Source organism: Prinia subflava, chromosome 13 (assembly GCF_021018805.1).
Source record: "Prinia subflava isolate CZ2003 ecotype Zambia chromosome 13, Cam_Psub_1.2, whole genome shotgun sequence".
Lineage (NCBI taxonomy): Eukaryota > Metazoa > Chordata > Aves > Passeriformes > Cisticolidae > Prinia > Prinia subflava.
The window spans coordinates 1,455,995-1,476,677 of NC_086259.1; the positions used below are offsets into that span (position 1 = coordinate 1,455,995).

A 20,683-nucleotide genomic window follows, 5' to 3' on the forward strand; every position below is an offset into this window, starting at 1 on the left:
CTTAAGCGCATTAATCTTATTTATTTACTAAGTGTAAAAAAGTACATTAAAGTAATGTACATTTTAAAGAAAAGTAAAAATGTAATGACCCAGTAACCATGCTTCGGAAAGATTTTGTTGGGCCATGTGAATTGCATGTTAAAGCATTCGCCGAGGCATTTGAATCCTGAAATTTCAGCCTTGAGCGGGGTTTGGCCTGGGTTACCTGCAGCGGCCCCTTGGAGCCCCAGGCGCCCGGTGGTTCTGTGCTTGGTGTGTTCAGAGTGGCGGGGACAGAAGCCCCCCGGCTCCCTGGTGTCGCTCCAGCAGCACAGGACAGGCGGAGGTGGCGGCCCAGCTCCATTGTCCCGGGGCTGGGGCCGGGCGCTGGGGCCGTCCCCCACAGCTGGGGATGCTGAAACTTTTTTTTCACGTTTCCGCAGTGTCACGATTTCCGCTTCCCTCCTTCAGAGAGGAAAAAAAAAAATTTTAAAAAAAATTCCACGGCCAACCCCCCACCCCTGTTGGAGTCCAGGGGATCCCTCTGACAGCCCTGGAGAGTCAGGGGGCTGTACAGGGGGGTCTGGGATCTGTACAAGGGGGTCAGCCAGCCTCCCACAGAGCCCAGAAGGACTCTGATTCTGGCTCCTATCCATGGAAGTGAATGCTCACATGAAGGAAGAATCACAGATCCTAAGAATTTAGAAGTAGATAGTAGTTTGTTATAGAGTATACATGTAGAGATTAGGATTCATAGTATACGGGGCTGAGAGGACAAGATGGAGGAATTGGGGAGTGGCCCCTAGTTTCCTTGTTCTTGTTCTCATCCCCCATCTTTTGCTGATTTGGACTTTAGAGATTGGTTTAGAATAGAACTGACATGTTAGCGTAGCAAGTTAGTATTGGTAATGTTCTGTAAACAATAAATACGTCTTGGACTGTGGTTGGGTCGGGGGTACGGTACATAAGGTACGGGGCTCTCTGATCCGGGCAGTCCAGCGGCAGCCCAGCGCCAGTCCAACGGCGTGTCTTGCTTTGCTGGGGACGCCTTGCAAAGCCGAACAAGAACAGTTAGATAATATGAAATAAACAACCTTGATAACTTCAGCTGCTGGACCCACAGTGTCGTCTCTGCCTTCGGTGTGAAACGCTCAGGGCAAAGAGAAGACAGAAAACCTTATTATCTTGGGGAACAGCAACCCCAGGGAAATACCCAGGGAACAGCAACCCTGGGGGAAGATTTCACCACCTCGGGGAACGGCCACCCCGAGGGGAATCTCGGGGAACATCAACCCGGAGACACCCCGAGCCCGAGCCCGCGCCCAGCCCGAGCCCGGCGGGAGCTCAGGCCGAGCCCAACGCGAGCCCAGCCCAGCCCAGCCCCAGCCCACCCCGCCCGCCGCCGCAGCCATGGAGGACCCCGAGCCCGCGGGCGCTTCAGCACCGCCCGGGCTGAGCTCGCTGCTCCCCCCACGCGAGTTCCTGCGCTCCCGCAAGGGGCAGCTGCTGCTCTCTGAGTCGGCTGTGGAGTCTCCCTCTCCGGGGCATTCCAAACCTGCCTGGACATGCTCCTGTGTCACCTGCTCCAGGTGACCCTGCCTGGGCAGGGCTTGGACTGGGTGAACTACAGAGGTCCCTTCCAGCCCGAAAAATTCTGGGATTCTGTTGGGATTCAACTTGTTACCTGGAAACACACTTTAATACTGCTTCAAGTAGCTTTTTCAGTAGCACTGAGATGTGTGCTGGTTTGGGCTGGAGTAGAGTTCATTTTCTTCACAGTGACTAATATGGAGCTCAATTTTGAATGCTTAAAAAATGCCTTTCATGTACAGTTAGCCAGAATTAATTTTGTTGAATTGTTTATGATTGACTTTCATCACCGAAGAAATCCAGAGGAGTGCACGTGGATTAGACTAGAAAAAGCTCAGGAAGTAAAATATAAAGATTTGCTTTTTGCACAACTAATGGTTGCAATTCTGTCATTTCCTGATTCCAGCAGTGTAGGAGAAACAGAACTTTGCCCAAGGTAACACCAGGGGACAGGACTGCCTTCAGCTCTGGGTGGATTGTGAGAAATGGGTGTTAGGAACAAAAAGTGTTCACAGGGCTGTGTCCTGACAAGTAACAGTGGCATCCTTTGGGCTGTAACATTCTCTGTACTAAACCATTGACATTTTCTGTGCCATGCAAATTGTATGTCCATAGTGAAATTAGAATTAAGAACAAACTGCAGGAGACTGAGCTTCAATTGTATAGAAGCATTTCCAAGAAATCGTTCTTTTGGACTCTTAGAGAAGAAAAAGTTGTGAAAGTTTAATAGCAGATGTCAAGAATATCTGGTATCCCCCCTACAAAGAAGCTGCAATAAGTAAGATAATTACTTAGCACACAAAATCTTACTTTTAAGCTCAAATTCTAAAGATTTACAACAGAGCAGCCGAATGGCATTCCTGGGATCACAAGCTTTAGTGCTTCATTAGGAAATGCTCTCTGTGCACTTACCATTATTGAGTTGCAGTGATTTAGAAAAGAAACAGCTCACCAGATGGGAGTAACAGGACAGGAGGTGCAGTTCCTGACTGGGTGTGGTTCTCTCAGTGTAATGCGGTTTAGGCAAACCACAACCCTACAAACGTTGCAAAGCCCCATAACTGAATGTTTCCATCCTGCACTAAGTGCCTGACAAATGTCTGTACAAAGTGATCAAAGTGCTCACGAAGCCTTGCTTGTTCCAGCTAAACCAACCAGAACCAGTAGGGGAAAAACATTCTGTACTTCTGGGATCATTCCCTGAAAATGACCCCAAAAATCAATGTGAGAGCAGTCTGAGTGCTGCATTGAAAGGATTCCCTTAAAGGCAACACCCAGAGGGTGAAGCACAAGCGAAGGGCAACTCAGCACTTCCGTTCACAAGTCCAAGAATGAAACCCCCACTGGTTTTCTCTACGGACTTGCCAAGTACTTACAGGTCATAATAAACTAATAGTGATATAAACCCAAAAAACACCTGTGTTTTTCTTTAAAAAAAGAAGTAAAAGAATGCAAACCAATTAAGAAATCAATTCATTTTAGAATTTTTTAGAAATGTTTGAAGAGAGTAATAGTGTCCCATGCACCCTGTATTTTCACAGCTCCTCAGCTCAGCCAGAGCAGGGCTGGGGATCTCATGAACACAAATAAAATAAGCTCTCTGTGAAAAGCTAGCTGAAAAAACCCCTTGCAACCTTTCTACAATCACTTACAAAAAGTGTGTTTTGAGGGGTTTTTAAATGTTTTGCAGTGAATTCAGTGGGACTACCAGTGCACAGTTCTCTTCAGAACTAAGTTATGTTGTGATGTCCTGCAGAGCAGAAAGAACTTCCTGAATTCAATGAACTTGCATTCATGTGGACAGGATTAGAGCACAACACCATTTCAAACTGGTAAGATCTGTTTAACAAAGCTACTTTAAAACTCAATGCACTTCATTTGCTTCCTCCAATAATAAAATAATGAACATCCTGCTTCTGGTATGAACTGTGTAAAGCCTGGGCAGGAAGGAGTCAATGCCTTGCTGTGCCTCAGGCACCTGATGGCCACTCAGGATGTGCCTGGAAAGGGGAACCAAGGAGCAGAGGGTAGGGCAGCACCTTCCTGGAGCCACTTTTCTGCTCAGGTCGTGGTGCCCACACAGCACAGGGGCACGAGTGGGCAAGAGCCAGAGGGGCATTGACACCACCCAGGCCTCCAAATGCCCCTGACTCCTGCCAGGGAGGCCCCACCCAAAGGCTCTGCATGGCCCTCAGGGTCACAGCTGACAGAGGAAGCATTTCCCTGGGGAGGGATACAGCTGTTCCCATGCTAAATGGAATGTCTGCAACCCTCTGAACCTTTTGTTTGGTGGGTACCACCCCAAGGGACCAAGAGTGGACGTTGACCTGACCAGGGACATCAAAATTCCAACAATCCAGCCTCATTGCTTTGAGATCTTTCCAGTACCTACTCTTACCCTTGCCTGCCATACTTTGTGGTATTTTTGTATTTGAACAGAAAAGAACCCAAAGAGCTCCACCCCTCCTTTTTACTGCAATTCAATTGTTCAAAAATCACAGAATCACTGAGGCTGGAAAATACCTCAGAGGTCATTGAGTCCAGCCTGTAACCAACCACTCTGTCACCCACCCAGAGCACTGAGTGTCACGTCCAGACATCCCCCTGCAGCTGCAGGGGGTCATTGTGGCTGAAGTGCAGGACCTGGCCCTTGACCCCGCTGGACCTCGTGGCAGTGGCCTTGGCACATCACCCAGCCTGGCCAGGGGCCTCAGCAGGGCCTTCCCGCCCTCCAGATCCCATTCCAGGCAATGGGTATCACCCCAGTTAGCCGGGGGTAAACTCAGTGCCCTCCTCCACACCGTCAGGAGAGGTGTGGAGCAGCCCTGGTCCCAGCAAGGGACCCCATTCCCACCAGGGGGATCCCATTCCCACCATTCTGGGCCCGGCCCTCAGCCAGCTCCCATCCCAGCCAAGGACAGCCCTGGCCAAGCTGGGGCTGCAGCTTCTCCAGGAGATGCCAGGGGAGAGGGGCCCAAAGGCTCTGTGAATTCCAGGGAGGACCTGCCCCTCCTAACCCAGCCTGGCTGGGGCTGATCCCGTGGCTGTCCTGGGGTTGTCCCGCCCGTGCCGTGTGCTCACACTCAGGGTGATCTGCTGGGCTCCAGGGCCGGGCTGGCAGCTCTGTCAAACCAACCTCCCCCTGCACACAGCGGCCACTCGGGGCTGGGTACCCCGTTCACCCCACTCAGAGAAACCTCAGGTACCCTCCTCAGAGGCCATTGTAATAAACCCTTTATTTCAAATTACAGAAACAGTTGTCTTTAGGGAAAAAAAGAAGACATTAAAGTTACTTCTGGGAAGCAGCAGCAAAGTGGGAAATGAGGGAAACAGCCGTATTTCAGCTGAACAAAACTGACACAGTAAAACTGATGGAAAACCTAAAAACACAAAGAGAACTGGCTCATGTTCTGTTCCTGATTGGCATCTGATCATTTCAGAGCTGTAAGTCCATAGCATTCTACAAAGCATAGTGCAAAAACAAAAGCCATTATATTTAAATACTAAAAATACTAACTCAGACTTCAGTAGATGATTTCTGATACAACAGCCACGGGCTTTATAAATGGTGTTGTCTGTTCGGTGGGTTCAGTATTTGGTCCCGGTTTTCTTCGTACTTCTCAATCATTTTCTGCACGTCATGGTCAGCTCCAATGACCTTGGAAAGAAGATGGAAACACTGGAAATAACTGACACCACAGAACTTGGTTTCTCTTGAGCAGAACAGTACAGAACAGGACTACCAGTGCAGCCAAGCCGGGATACTCCAACAGATCTGCCCAAGCTGCTTTCTGCTGGGAATTTGGCATTCCCTGAAAGCTACACAGCTGATCCTGCAAGCCATCCCAGTGAACAGCCCCTCAAATTCCACTGCAGAGATGGCAGACCCCACTTTTATGCTCTACACCAACAGCTGTCACATTTGTCTGAGGCTGTCCTTCTCCAAAGGTTATCAGAAAAGCAGATTTATTTACTTTTACCACTGAACAACACTCCTGTTATTTCAGAAAGCACAATCCCCCACATGCCTAATTGGTTATAATTAAAATAATACTCACAAGTACTGGGCAGGAAACTTCAAACAGTGCACGTTTAATGAGCCACTCTTCATAGAGCTCGTGAATAGCCTCTAAATAGTCCTAGAAAAGAGGCACTGGAATAACACCAATGCCCAGGGATGACACACACATTGCAATCTTTATCCATTTGGGAAGCAGTTAAGAGACACATATAAAAGCCTGCAACACATATCTTCCGCTAACAAAAAAATAAAAAGCATCAGAAGGTTTTTGAGAAATGTTAATTCCCAGTATAAAGTTTAACTCCAGGAAGACCTCAAAGACACAGCTCACAGAAGCACAGGGCTCTCAGCTCCTTTTAAGATCAAGCAACCATGATGCTCTCCCACAGGTAAAAGGTGGTTCAAGATTTTTACAGAGGAAAATACTACAAGGTAAGGACAAGAAGGGCAAGGCTGCTAAGAATATGTATGGGGGGCACTTTCTGTGTCAATACATTTCCCTGAAATTCCCAGTTCACTTTCTGGTAACTCAGTTTCCTCTAAAAGCTCTTCTGCCTGCCACCAATTGGTTTTTTGCTTCATGGGGACCACTTCACTTTCAGAACTGCTCCCCTCCTCTTCAGCAGAGCTGCAAAATAACACAAAAGCTCTTCAAATCCATCACAGGGGATTTATTCTCAAGGCAGGCAAAATTTCACTGGGCCCAAAATTTAGCTCTTTGCACAGATCTTCTACTGACAATTGCTCCTCCTGAGCCACCCACCCAGAGCTGCAGAGGGAACTGCATTTATGTCTGCTCAGGCTTTTTTAGAAGCCTTGTGGCATGAAGGGCCGTGCTGTAAACTGGCACAGAAAGTCACTGTTCCATCACCACCATTTGTTTCAAAGCAGATTCCCAAGCTCACAATTCTCATGGAGTTGCTTCTTTTCAGCCACAGCAGAGACACTTTTCATGCACAAACATCCTGGAGGGAGCAGACTACAAAGTGCCCAGGAAATCTCAGCACCTGCAAGCCCAGCTATCCGTGCTTCACCTGGTGCTTTTGTGGCATTTAATGGTACAAAGGCAATTGACTTTCACATCTTAGAGAAGATTACCAGAGGATTAATACTGCACCTCAAGTCAGCTACAGTGCACTGACTACTACAACAGAACACCTGGGAGAGTCAGCGTGCATGACAGATCATTATTTTTTAAATAAATCAAAATTCAATACTCAGGGTTTACTTTGCAGTAGAAACAGCTGCACCACATTTTGGCAGTATACTCAGGATACAATTTTAGTATTTAGACTGGAATCATTCCATTTTCAAAGCTCATTATAAGCACATATATCAGAGGAACTCCTTACCAGAGGAATGACTTTTTCCTCTTCCCTGCATCGTGTCTATAGCCTCTCATAACAAACTTTAGGAGATGGCTGCAAATAAACTGCCGGAATAAAAAATTTAATAGTTATTTAAAAGCAAAGAAGTAGTTCTTTAAAAGCAAAGAAGTAACTCACTTCACAAACTACAGAAGGGAAGGATCCTGGCTTGGGTACCACCACTAGACCTCCCCTTTGGCACTGCTGTGAGTCAACCCAGGAACCACCCACAAACCCAAGCTGTCTGATGGTGTCCACTTTTATACTGAATAATGTGATTATCTATGAGCCAAGAAACAAGAAGTATTGCTTCTCCCAGAAGGGAAACCCACCCACAAACACAGCCCTCCAGAGCCACCAAGATGTTACCTATCAAATCCACTGAAACATCGATGTTGTTCTGGATCCAGTCAAACCATTCACTCAGGACAGCATAATCCACCTCTGGCATTTTTCCCCTGAACAAACACAAGAGGCACAAATCACTCACTTAGCATCATGCAGAGATCAACTCCAAACTCTCATTTTGCTCACCAGACCAGAATCCCTCCCCATTTACTCATCATTTATGAAAAGGCCAGCATTATGCCCACCCAAATTGAAGGCCACACAAACCATTGTTCATAACATAGAAAGACCAAATCTTTTCTCTCTCTCTCTTTTTTTTTTTTTCAAGTACTCAACGATATTTATTGCTCAGGTTCTTTCTCTGTATCAGTATCAGTTCAAATCTATCCCAGGGCCTGTCACCAGAAGGGCTGGATTTACTGAGCAGCACCAATAATTCCTTACAGAAGCCACAGTGAAATGCAGCAAAAAATATAATGTCAATGTGTAGATAAATTTACTCCCACTGTAAGAAATATTTGTGGAAAGAGTAGTGAAATATCCAATATGCTTAACTAGAACTCTGAACTCGGAGCACAGAATGTTGGAGACAAAGACCCCAAAGTTATCTCCGCAACAATAATAAAGTATCAGGCAACTCAAGTAAAAGGGAGTTACTGAGGACACGTTAAGAATCGCATACTATGTTTTTATTAGTGAATCGATTTTCACTTAATACCATATTCTGATTGTCAAATATTACTAATTTTACAGTATCCTCTCTTCAAAACTGGTGACAGTAACACATACTCCATACTCTTTCCTAAATGCTTCTGCAACATAAAAATTGTAAAAAAGATGGAGTTGGGAGGCTCCTGTGCTCTCCAGCTGAGTAATTAAGACTAGTTATGCCATTTGAAATAGGACCGAAGAAAAATATTCCACAGATTTCTAAACCAGTCCCCTGACAGCTTGCTTTGGTCATTTGCAAAACTGAGCAAAAGTAATAAAGCCATTTCCCTAAATATGGAAAAAAGCAAAACCCCCGTTTGCACCACCTCCCCTCTTGATCTGCCATCCAGAAATGGGGTAACACTGGTCACTGCTGCTCTTCCAACACATCAGTTCTGGGTAGCAGGGATCTACATCAGCCAGACTCTCATTGTGCTACTTTTCTCCAGGACACACGGGGAAACAGGAAAGTTAAAAGCAACTGGAAATAAGAAAAAGCTCCACTGTTCTTACCCTAAAAGACAGATACCTCCAAGTCAATTCTGCACTGACCTGCCCTGCAGACAACACACCTTTGCTTTCCCTGGGAGGACTCTGGCTCAAGGTCCATAAAGATACAGGGAATATAAAAGGCACAAAATGATGTTTAAATTTCCAAAGTTTGCTCACATTTGACTCCTACCAAGTCACGTTTTTACTGCCTAAGCCCAACACGAGCTGAGCAAGTTTTCTATCATAACTAGTGATGGATTCAGAGGGACACTGAACTGCAGAGCTCACCTACGGCACACCCTGCACACTCGTGTGCACACATTTAAAACATACCTAACACAGCCAGATTGACTCATTTTTTAATGTGTCACAAACTAGCTACTTTCATACATTCCTCAAGCATTCCTTGTTTTATTTATAATCCCTTTAAAACACATCTTTTTCTTTTGGCTTGCTGTTGGTACTATCATTTGCCTTCTAGCTTGCTGTAACAAAACAAAGCAAATGCCTTTTTTCCAACATTTGAAAAGTGCTGAGGTCACAAAACATCTTAGAGGCCCTTAAAAATGTTATTATTATTTAATTAATTCCCAGAGTTGACACAAACAGATTTAGCCTAATAGCAACTAAATCTTTGGGAACAAAGCATTTTGTCTACATTAAAAAGAAATCAGCATCTAAAAAGGAGGCTATTCTGGGCTGCTTGCACTGTGTATGGACTGGGATGAATGATGTGAGTCTCTCCCCAGTGCCAAAGGCGGTCCCGCGGCAGAGAGGGATGACACTCGTGCAGCGTGGGTGACACCTTGTGGCACAAACCGGGTTTGTCCCTCCGGGCCACTGAAAAACCCACTAAAACCCATCTGTCGCAGACACTGCTGGCATAAGGTCAGCATCCCAAACAACCAAACAAAACCCTGATTCCTGCACTACCGCAGTTAGTTTGGGGTGGGTGAGTTATACCTAGGGCAGGTAATTGCTCTTGCTTTACTCACAGCCTACCAAAGCTCGCAGTCTTTTTTAATCCTGTCAATCCTGATTCTGTGCAAGGGCATAGGACTTGAGTCCCTGCTTGCAAGAAATGCCAATCCAGGGTGCCAGGCTGGCTAACGCAGCCCAGTTCTCTCCCTCCTGCAGCCTTATTCTTTATATCCTTGTGGTTTTTTACCTGTTCAGCGTGTGTTTGAGTCAAGCAAGATTCGGGTATTCAGCTGGAGAGCAGATCACTTCAATAGATGGTGTCTAAACAACACTGAGTTCTAAATACTCAGGAGCAGTGCTGAAAAAGGTTTTCCAGAGTCCTACAGGAAGTGGGCAGCACCACCCATACCAAACACACTGCCACTCCAACACAGAACTGGCAGATTGCACAGGCCCCTTAAAATGCACACTACCAAAGGAATTATCATTTGATTAGATATACATTTTAAATAATTAATCCAAGAAAATAAAGTAGAAAGCCACAGCCCATACCTTCGATACAAGTTTTCCACAAAAACGTGTTTTGCACTGTGAATCGACCGCTCCATCATCCTTATGGGGGAAATCTGCAACACAGAACTTCACCCTGTACATTTTCATGCTTGCTTCTCTGCAGACTCAGGTGGCACATAGGAAACACAATTTTCAGAATCTAGTGAGAAACAAACTTCCTTGGAGGGTGGGAACCCCAAAACAAACAAGGACTCCTGATCTTACTCTAATTTGTTATTCAGACACCAGCTCAAAGCTAAGTGGGAGCCAACTCAGGGTACAAAACAGCAGCAACCCACTTAGGATCTGCAGGATAATGGGAACTGTTGCTCCCCAAATAGCTGCTCCATCTCATGCATTGCTGGGTGACAGCACAGGGCTGACATCAGACATTCAAGCAAGGAAACAGGACTTTAAAAATAAGTAACTGCAGCTGACAGAGCCCTGGCCTCAGCCAGCACTTCATGTGTTCCACCACTACTTCATGTGGGAGCAGGGAGATCCTCTGACACTCTTGGGCCTGGCAGAGCAACTTCTCACCCAGGTTTCTGCACATTAACAAAGCAAAAATAGCTCCAGCAAGGCTCAAATGACAAAAAAAAGCTTAAATTGAAATACAGGGAGATCCTCAGGAATTCTTGAATGAACCTCTCCAACAGAACAGGATTTCTGTGTCTTGGAAAAACACCTCTTCCAAAACCCTAATGATTATATGTGCCACTTCCATATTTGGCACTGCTAAAAGTCTGCCCTAACACAAGCTTAGAAAACAGAACATAAGAACAATCAGTAAAATATAAGCATGGCATGTAAGACCAGGTCTTGTAATCAGGGAATGGAAGACAGCATAGAATGTAACAAAAGGTGTTTGAAGGAGAAAAGAATGAAGAAATCTTGATAAAAAAGGCAGGATGTGAAATTTAATTTAAAAAAAAAAAGGAACAAATACAAGGAAAAAAAGGATGTAAACCACCTGAAAAAGCAATAGAAAACGGTAGTGGAAGTATTTTGCATAAATAGAAGAAGCAATGGCTAAATTTGTTCTAGACAGCACAAAGCAGTACTATGAATTCTAACATAAGGTTACTTGGTGTTTGCCAAAGATTCAAAATAATGAAATCACAGACAAGTCACTGACATGAAATGAGGAAGAGATTTGTGCAAGCCGAGCTCCAGAAGTTGTGCCCAAACAGCAGGATCAGTTTGGGGAAGTTGTGAGCAAGCAGGAGGCAGAAGTTTTACCCCCAGAGCACATGCTGAGCATATCAATGTCTGCCCCACAGAAATCCTTACTCACTGCAGGAACAAAGAATGAACACACACAGCACCTTAACTCTTGAATACAAGGTTAAAAGGATTTCGCACTCCTAACCACATCTAATTACTCTTAAAATTAAAAGAAGAAGTTTCCTTACCATGGGCCTGGTGTGCTGCTCCAGCATGGTTAGCTGGACATAGGTCTGCAGAGTTATTCCCCACCTCGATGCATCCTGGTACATTAAGCCCTGGGGTCAGAGATGGAAGCAGGACAGATGGACACTTGTTAGGACAAACAGCACAACAGGAAGTTTGGGTTATTAGGAAGCTTTTGCCCTACAACAGCGTTGCTCTAAGAAGCACACTAAAATAGCTGACATCAGGTTTGATTAGAATTAAGTGATCATTTGCTCTCCACAATGGACAGTTAATGTACAATTATGGCCCTGTCCCTACAGACACTGAGTGGGAGGTTGGTTGAAGTCAGCAGGAATTAGTTACTCTGCACATAGAACAGTCAGAACCAAGTAATGAAAAAAACCCCTATCTACTACTCTATTTTTGTGCACTGACAGACTCTCAGTACACCCAGTGCATCCAGATATCATACAGAGTTCTAAGTATGGTCTGGGTCTCAGAAAAGGTTAACAGGCAGCTGTTCTTCCCAAAGGATCCTCAGAGCAGCTCTCAGGTAGCTGTTCCACTTTCTGACTGCTGCAATTCCACACACACACAGAACTTACAAGAAACAATCTATCCTGCACAGCAGAGAAAGGATCTCACTCAAAATAAAACATCATTCAGTGTCTGTTGGCTGAGGTGACAAGTTTTAAGCCAGCAGCACAGCTTCAGCCCACAGGTCTGACCTTCTCCTTTTCTCCCTGCCAAGACCAGACTTTCCCAGTGCTCCGAGGCTGCTGTGGTGTCGTGCAACACGTGCCCCACCCTTTACTAACAATCAGAAAGGCATCAGCAACTCCTAGGAGGGACAATTTACTCCTCCAGGGGGCCTGTGCTAACACTGATGGTATTTAACACGTGTCAGGGCAAGTATGGCTTGGGCTGTGTCCACAGGGCGGACCGCAGATCCCTCCTCAGCCACCACGGGGTTTGTGCAGAGGGCTGAGCCCCAAGCACAGCACTGACAGCAGGGACCACTTCCAGCACCACGGCAGGGTTGGTGTGCAACTGCAGCTGGGACCCAGGGACAGCCCCGGGGCAACAGTTCCAAGAAGCCTCGGCCACCCAAAGGTCAACAGAAGCCCTCAACGCCTCACTGAGCTGAATTTTCCTTATCTGCAGCAGCCACAGGATCACAGATTCATACAGTGTTAAGGGGTTGGAATGGACCTTAAAAGATCATCCAGTGTCACCCTCTGCCATGGCAGGGACACCTTCCACTGTCCCAGGCTGCTCCCAGCCCCAGTGCCCAACCTGGCCTTGGGCACTGCCAGGGATCCAGGGGCAGCCACAGCTGCTCTGGGCACCCTGTGCCAGGGCCTGCCCACCCTCAGAGGAAAGAGTTTCTTCCATACATCCAACCTAAACTACTTCTCTTTCAATTTGTCCCCTTTTCCCCTTGTCCTGTCACTGCAGTTCCTGAGGAATTGTCCCTCTCTGGTTTCCCTGCAGCCCCTCAGACCCTGAAGGAGCTCTGGGGTCTCCACACAAGCTTCCCCTCTCAGGCTGAGCAGCCCCAGCTCTCCCAGCCTGGCTCCACAGGGGAGGTGCTCCAGCCCCCTCAGCACCTCCGTGGCCTCCTCTGGACTCGCTCCAACAGCTCCATGTCCTTCTTATGTTGGGGGCACCAGAGTTATTCAAAGAACTCCAGTCAAACAACATTAACTGACCGGATCCACCCCTCACCTTGAGTGACATCCTGCCCTTCTTTGAAACAGGCATAAGCACATTTAGAAAGAACTGCCACACTCAGGGCTCACCTTCCTGGGAATTGCTTTAATTCACACCCCACTGGACACCCAGTCCTTGCCAAAAGCACATTTTATATGCCATGCTTCTATTATATGCATGTCTTAATCACAGTAGAAGCTCTTTTGCTTTGTGGAGCTTTAATTTTTGCTGTGTAACGTTTGGATCACACCTTTTGGAGCAGTTTTACTGGCTGATAAAAAGCCATTACACGTCTTGCTAAAAGAACAGCCACTGTAACTGCAGAAATAATTTCTGCCACTTACCAGTATATTGTGACCTCGAACATTCCTCCACTTGGTCAAAGGTTCCTTCAAAACCTGGTTAAAAAGAATAACTCCATGTTCAATGCATCTTGGATTCAAAATACTTAATGTGACCCTACAAGTGTACAACTATTTTTAAGGAATACTTGAGCAGTAAATCAGAGTATTCAGGACTTGTATTGGAAACTCATCAGACTTAAAAAAACAGTACTGAATTCTGTAACGTAAAAGGTAATAATGAACACTGCTAAAAATAGAGAAATGCCAATACCCAACATATTCTTAGCATTTTTAAATGCTGATTAGACTACCTCATACGCCTGGAGAGAATTTTTTTTTTTTGGAGTCAAAATCAATGTGATGTAAGGGAAAGAACAGCTTAGCAGAGTACTTCGCATTTCAGTGACAAGCCCATCCCCTTACAAATTAACTTCTCAGAAAGTAACGCTTGCCAGCAAAGGAAGAGGACCAGAGTGCTACCACATTCTACCACAATGTGTTCTAACAAACAGAATGTATTCAAATCTTTTACAAAATGAATCAGAAAAGCGTCTACCCTGAATAGGTAAAATCACAAGAGACTTGCCTGGTTCAAACAGGGTCTAAATCTGCAATAATACTGTAGAGTCAGGCCTAGGAGAATCTCATCAGCCAGGGAATTTAAGTAGCTACTTAAAAATGTTGCATGGTATGCAAATTAAAGTCTGTTATCCTTTGGATTAACAGTTAATTACTTCATAAGGACAATTCCTGTAAAATTACCAAATAATATCTGGCAACCCAGCATTTCGAGGAGGACTCCTAAAAATTATTACAAAATGTGTTGCCAGGTCTGTTGGGGAAAGCATTAATAACTGTTGTACAAAAACAATTGTTCAATCAAGGTTCGACCTTGATTTTGTTTAAAATACAACAAGCCTGCCCTTCCCCTAACCTGGTTCTAAGCAACACAAAATCAAATACCAGATCAGTCTAAAAAGTCTCCTGAACCAGTTCTAACAGATGTTCCTTCTTTTAAAAAAGCCATCTATTCACTGGGATCTCTGTTACATGGCATAGGTATTTTTACATAATAATTCTTTACTTTGCTTTTACCACACCCATCTAAGATTTCAGTGACGTGAAATGGCAAACAGGCAAGCCCAAACATGCCCACGCTCTGCAAGTTGCTGTTACTTTATAAAGGTACAAACTCTGATTCACGGGTTTTACTGGGATTTTGGCATCCTGTACATACATACCACATGTGATCTACATTTCTCTGCTGCAATTTGCCTATAAAAAGTTGGGTTGGTGCCCCAGCAGCCCCTGGCTGCTCCCTCCTCACACACCCAAGGACACGGTGGATCTAAGACAAGCAGCTGCTCAGTGATGGAAATAAGGACAAAGAAATGTGCATCCAGTACCTCAATGCTGGTAGTTTGTGCAAAATAATCCAGGCATGTTGTTTTTCCACTCGCAATGTTGCCCTCGATACAGATCTGGTGAAAAACAGAGTCACTTTGAACAGTGAACAGTGTGTTAGAAATGCACCCTGCCCATTCCAACATGCCAGCTCCCTACCCTGGGAACGGATTATTTCATGGGAAGGCACTGGGGATCTCTTTGGATGTTGTGACTCTCCCAGAGCAGCACTTTTTCCCTCCTTGCTACCCCCACAGCCAGCCCCTGCCCTGCTTACAGCTTCCTCCCCCCTCCCAGGAGCCCGGGGGTTCCAGTGGGTCACTGCTGCTCCTCACTCTGCCACCACCCACCTCAGAGACCTGACTACCAGCTTCAAACAAGTGCCAGCTGAAGTAGTCATTTCAGCATCCATTGTATAGCTGGCTTAAACCTTAAGTGGGCTCACATTTTTATTTTCAGAAACCTAAACAACTAAAATAAGCTAAGAGAATTTTTTTCAACCGCCTTAAAATAATTTATAGCCCAGGAGAGTTATATAAGGCAATGGCAAGGCTACACATGCAACACTGAACCCAAAATGCCACCTGTCCTGACACAAGCCCTCACAATTTTATTCCTAACAACTTTTGCACACATCTCTCACAATTTTATTACAATTTTCACAACTAGACCAGCATAGCCTTGCAAGAGTATGACCCAGTGACAGACCCACCACTACAGTGACACAGCTACGGCCTACGCTTGCCAATACACACACTCAGATTATAACTGAATTGTAATGAAAGAGGCTGCACTGTTTATTTTGCTTTCTGAACAAAATACAAATACTTACAATTCTCTTTCTAGCATCTTTTTTAATCAGATGCTTATCTAGAATGGAAATAAACAACAGTTAAAATCAAAGTGGTCTTAAGAACTTAGTTATACTGAGCCTCTTAATGTGAGATGCTCTAGGACATTGTTAGGTTCCCTATGGCTTAACATGACACTATTTTCTAAATGATCAACCTTCAAGGTTCTAGGTAATTATTGGGTCATGTAACAGACACATTGTGGCACCGACTGACACAGATTTAGCTGAAGTTGAACGCTGTCCCTGACGCTTACAAGTCCAACGCTGAGTGCTCACACTTTCACCACATTTTTGCTACATCTGCTGCTCCTCAGTGGGTTTGCGTAGAGGAAAAATGAATTTTAGAAAGACCAGCTGGCGCAGCACCCACTGGCCTCACAGGTCCGGCGGGTAAGAGCGAGGATTACAGAGCAGCTCCAAAATAAGCACCTTACACCTCAAAACAGGGCAAAAACACTGTCCAAGCCAAGCTGAGCTTACGAGACCCTTCACCCAGCCAAGCACGGCAGGAAGGCAGGGACGGGCTCGGCGGTCACCCCCGGTCAGAGCTCCAATCTGACCCCGCTCGCTCCTGTTGCCCCAAAGCCGCTCCAGGGTCTGACCCGGTCCTGCTCCCTCAAAGCCGCTGCACGGTCCGACCCCGCTCCCGGGTCCGACCCCTCTCTCGGTCTGATCCAGCTCTCGGTCTGATCCAGCTCTCGGGTCTGATCCAGCTCTCGGGTCTGATCCAGCTCTCGGTCTGATCCAGCTCTCGGGTCTGACCCCGCTCCCGCTCCCCCAAAGCCGCTCCAGCGCATCCCGAGGGCTCGCACTGACCCGAAGCCGGGTTCAGGGGCGGTCGCCGGGCCCGTCCCGTCCCCTCCCCGCGGTTCCGCCCCGCACTTACGGCCGGTAGCGGCGCGGGGCCCGCCCGCTGAGGGGCCGGGGACGGCGCTGCCCGCGCCCCGCTGGCCCCAGGCCCAGGCCGCGCCCCGCCGCCACATTGCCCATCCCGCTGCCGCCCGGACCCGCACCGGACCCGGCTCCGCCCCGCTCCGGCCCTTCCGCCGCCGCCCCATCACTTCCTCCGCCCCTGAGGCGCTCTGAGGCGGGGCTGGTTCAGCGCTGGCGATGGCACCGGGATCACCTGCGGGATCGGCTCCGGGATCTCCCCGGCTGGAGGGGCCGTCCCGGGGTGCCAGTCCCGCCGGGCACCGCCCGGGCAGCGCTGCCGGCCCGACGCGGCTGCCGCTGGACCGGGCCTTCCCCCGCTCGGCGCGGGGCGCGGTGAAGATCGCCCGCACGGTACGGCCTGGGGCGGCCCCGGGGCCCGCGGCATGGCCCGGGCCGGCGCTGACCCCGTCCCCTCCTGTCCCGCAGCTGGTGGCGCTGGCCGCCTTCATACGCTTCCTGACCGCGGGCGAGCACGAGTTCTACACGGGGTATGCCGGCCTGGAGACGGTGACAACCGTCTTCTTCCTGCTGCTCTACCTGCTGAGGCTCGACGTGCGGATGCGGTGCCTCTACTGGCCGCTAGCTGTGAGTACCCGTGGGCTCCGAGTACCGGGGTGCTCTGGATGTGAGTACCGATGTCCCCTGGCCGTGAGCATTGATGGACTCGGGCCGTGAGTACCAATGTTCCATAGCTGTGGGTACGGCTATCCCCTGGCTGCGGGTACTAATGTCCCCTGGCTGTGGGTACTAATGTCCCCTGGCTGGTGGTACCAATGTTCCCTGGCTGTGGATATAGCTGTCTCCTGGCTGTGGATACTAATTTCCCCTGGCTGTGGATATAGCTGTCCCCTGGCTGTCCTATGGCTGTGGGTCCCAATGTCCCCTGGCTGTGGATATGGATGTCCCCTGGCTGTGGCTACCAGTGTCCCCTGGCTGTGGCTACCAGTGTCCCCTGGCTGTGGATATGGCTGTCCCCTGGCTGTGGCTACCAGTGTCCCCTGGCTGTGGGTACCAATGTCCCTGGCTGTGGCTACCAGTGTCCCCTGGCTGTGGGTACCAATGTCCCCTGGCTGTGGCTACCAGTGTCCCCTGGCTGTGGCTACCAGTGTCCCCTGGCTGTGGGTACCAATGTCCCTGGCTGTGGGTACCAGTGTCCCCTGGCTGTTGCAGCTGCTGGCTGTGAGTGCCAGCAGGGCAGTGAACAGGAGGGATCTCCTGTCCCAGGGGACTTTGTCAGCCAGCCCAGTGATTGTTTCTGTACAGGTAAGACAAGCCCTCGTGTTCTGTGGAGGTTGAGGCAGGTTTTCCTAACGGAGCGTTCTGTTCCATCAGTTCTGGATGGCTGCTGGATCGGTAACAGCCCTCCCGGCACAGGCACTGTTTGCCTCTTTGCCTTTGTTGTGTAACACCTTCACACCACCAACTAGTCACACACTTTCACCCAAATACCCACGAGTTCTGCTCCTACCTCCCTTTTGTACATGTATTTGCTGCTTCGGTCTATCAGGTGTAGCCAAGTTGCAAAATATATCAGGCAAAAACAACAGAAGAAATGTAAAATGAGGAAGTTTTACTATAAACACTCTTTTTACCATCAAACCACTGGGTGTCAGTGTCTCAGTGTCCTCTCACACAGATACTGCTGTAACTCTGTTTTCATGGCAATCCAGCCATTTTTCACCATGCCTTCTCTGTTGGGAGCTCTCCACGTTCTCCTTCAGGCCTGTATTTCCAAATAAATATTTTGCTTCCACTACCTGTTTCAGGATATTTTGAACTCGGTGACTTCAGCGATGTTACTCATCCCTGTGGGCTTGACTGCAGTAAAAATCAAGACCAACAAGGGGATAATGGCTGGAGGAGTAAGTAGGAACCTTGTTAACGAATTTCAGTTCTTAAAGTGCAGTGATTTGAACCTCTTGGTACACTGACATTGTGGAAGGACCATGCAAACAACTGTCTTGGAAGAACACTCAGCAGTAGCAAACAAGGTACATTCAAGTGTATCTCACAAAAAGAAAATAATCCTCCCATGACTATTAATTTAAAGATGACAAGAATTAGGAATTGCTGCAGAGAAGTACTGAAACATTCAGAATTTCTAGTGTTTTTAAGTAATCTACATTTGCTACCATAGCTTGAAATCCCAGGTGGGGGAATCCCTAGCTCTTTTAGAACTATCCAGTTTGGCTATTTGAGAAAAAATTACAACAGTCCTGCTAAAAAGAGTTGAAGCTTTTTAACAGACACGCTGGTACCTCCCTCCTGGCATGTACATTCTTGTTTCTGACACAAACTGAGGAATTATGTCAGTTGAACAGGGGTTTTGTTCATACTATGATTGTAAGAATTCATCTTCTTAAGATTTAACCAAATTAATAGTTTGTGTAACTGATATTTTTAATTCAAATGGCAACTAATGTAATTAACCTTAATAAACAGCTAGGAGGGGAAGAAAACCCCTCAGTTTTAAAAGTCTCTAGAAGTACAAGATACAGTACAAGCTGAAATGTGACAAGAAACCAAAAGAAACCTCAAACCTACAACAGAGGTCTTTCAAACTGAGCTTAGGAGATGGTGGGGGGGAAAGTTGATGGCTTCATTGGCAACAGCATCCTAAAAAGGAGACTTTGTGATAGATTGACTGTGCTGGAATAGAATTTATATTCTCAGTTGTGAAGTTCACAGAAATTAAAGGTGGGAGCAGGAGACTGAGCAGGTAGCTGGGAACACAAGTTTGGGTGGAACATGTGACATCTCCAGTGCTGGGAGGGACAGAATCACCCCCAGCCAGTTCTCCTGAGGCACAAACTGCCTTGAGCTGTCCTCTCGCAAGAGCTCTCCTGAAAATAACTCCCCTGATCAGATAATTCAGTGCTTTCAGAAAAAACCCTGTGTGCATGTGGGGTGAGGCTGAAGGGCAGGAACTGAGTGAGTTAACTCAATGGCTCTTCTGCAAACACATTTTTCCAGTTACCTGCCTGAGGTTGTCTATTTTCTGAGTAGTTTAGTGCATTTTATTCAGTTTGGAGAATGTTTCCCTTTCAGAGGAGAAGAGCATTTTCCTGCTGGGCTTGTTTCCACAAATACTGACTTTTCCCCTTGACTTTTTTCAGGGCCAGTCCCATTAATAAGCAATCCTTAAAGGGACAGAGGGGATTTCATTAAGGATAAAAGCATTGTCTGGCATAATGCAGCATTAGCTTAGCTTTCAAGGAGAGCACCACACTATCTCCAAGGCCTGACACAAACATCAAACAGAGCAGGCTCTCTGAAAGGCTGATGGGATGTAAATATGGGTGTTATTTGATTTATCAGCTGTCTCAAATCACACACGTTTTCAAGCCCAGAACAAAGTTAGGAAGATGTATTTACTGCTACCTTGATGAGTCACTACAGTAAAAGCTCAAGATTTATTGGGGGCACTAATTTTATGATAATTTTTATAGGTGTTGAGTCTTATATTGCTTGCTCTCTGCCTTGTTGACATGTTTCTTCTTTGGAAGAAGATTAGCCTTGAGAAAGCAAGAGGAAGGAGTGCTGCCAAATAAGATTGATGTGTTAGTGAAAGAATGAGTTCTCCATCCCGTTTCCCCACTGTCTTTTAAAGAATTTGTATTTTCACATGCTCGATTTTGAATTTCCTGTGCACTGATGTTTCTGCAAGTATCATTCATAAGTTTTCATACTTTTCCAAATGCAGTTTCAGCGTTGCAATTTCACCAGTTAAAGCTTCAGAGAGAATTGTCATGTTTTTCTAAACTTAATTGTGTTTTTACCTGTACGAAAATTATTTTCATGGTTGTCGTCTTTCTCTAATAAAAAAGAAAATAAAAACGAGCTTAAGCGCATTAATCTTATTTATTTACTAAGTGTAAAAAAGTACATTAAAGTAATGTACATTTTAAAGAAAAGTAAAAATGTAATGACCCAGTAACCATGCTTCGGAAAGATTTTGTTGGGCCATGTGAATTGCATGTTAAAGCATTCGCCGAGGCATTTGAATCCTGAAATTTCAGCCTTGAGCGGGGTTTGGCCTGGGTTACCTGCAGCGGCCCCT

The 20,683-nt window shown here is 46.7% G+C and overlaps 1 protein-coding gene and 1 pseudogene across 3 annotated transcripts; one reads left to right on the forward strand and one right to left on the reverse strand.

The window, feature by feature from the left end:
* Position 1: 1 nt before the first annotated feature.
* Positions 2–16,748, reverse strand: LOC134557835 (thymidine kinase 2, mitochondrial-like; annotated as a pseudogene).
* Positions 16,749–16,800: 52 nt separating this feature from the next.
* Positions 16,801–20,463, forward strand: LOC134557847 (chemokine-like factor). Of its 3 annotated transcripts, none has more exons than XR_010082202.1 (4): positions 16,801–16,974; positions 17,050–17,208; positions 18,390–18,614; positions 20,073–20,463. XR_010082202.1 is itself a non-coding variant. In XM_063411122.1 (4 exons), exons 1-4 carry the CDS (start codon positions 16,801–16,803, stop codon positions 20,172–20,174), a joined length of 531 nt encoding a protein of 176 aa, XP_063267192.1. In that variant the 3' UTR covers positions 20,175–20,463. The 3 variants fall into 3 exon arrangements, 1 of the variants encoding a protein (XP_063267192.1); XR_010082203.1 differs by having other exon boundaries at positions 17,050–17,294; positions 18,390–18,485; positions 20,073–20,117; XM_063411122.1 differs by having other exon boundaries at positions 18,390–18,485.
* The last annotated feature ends 220 nt before the right edge of the window (positions 20,464–20,683 follow it).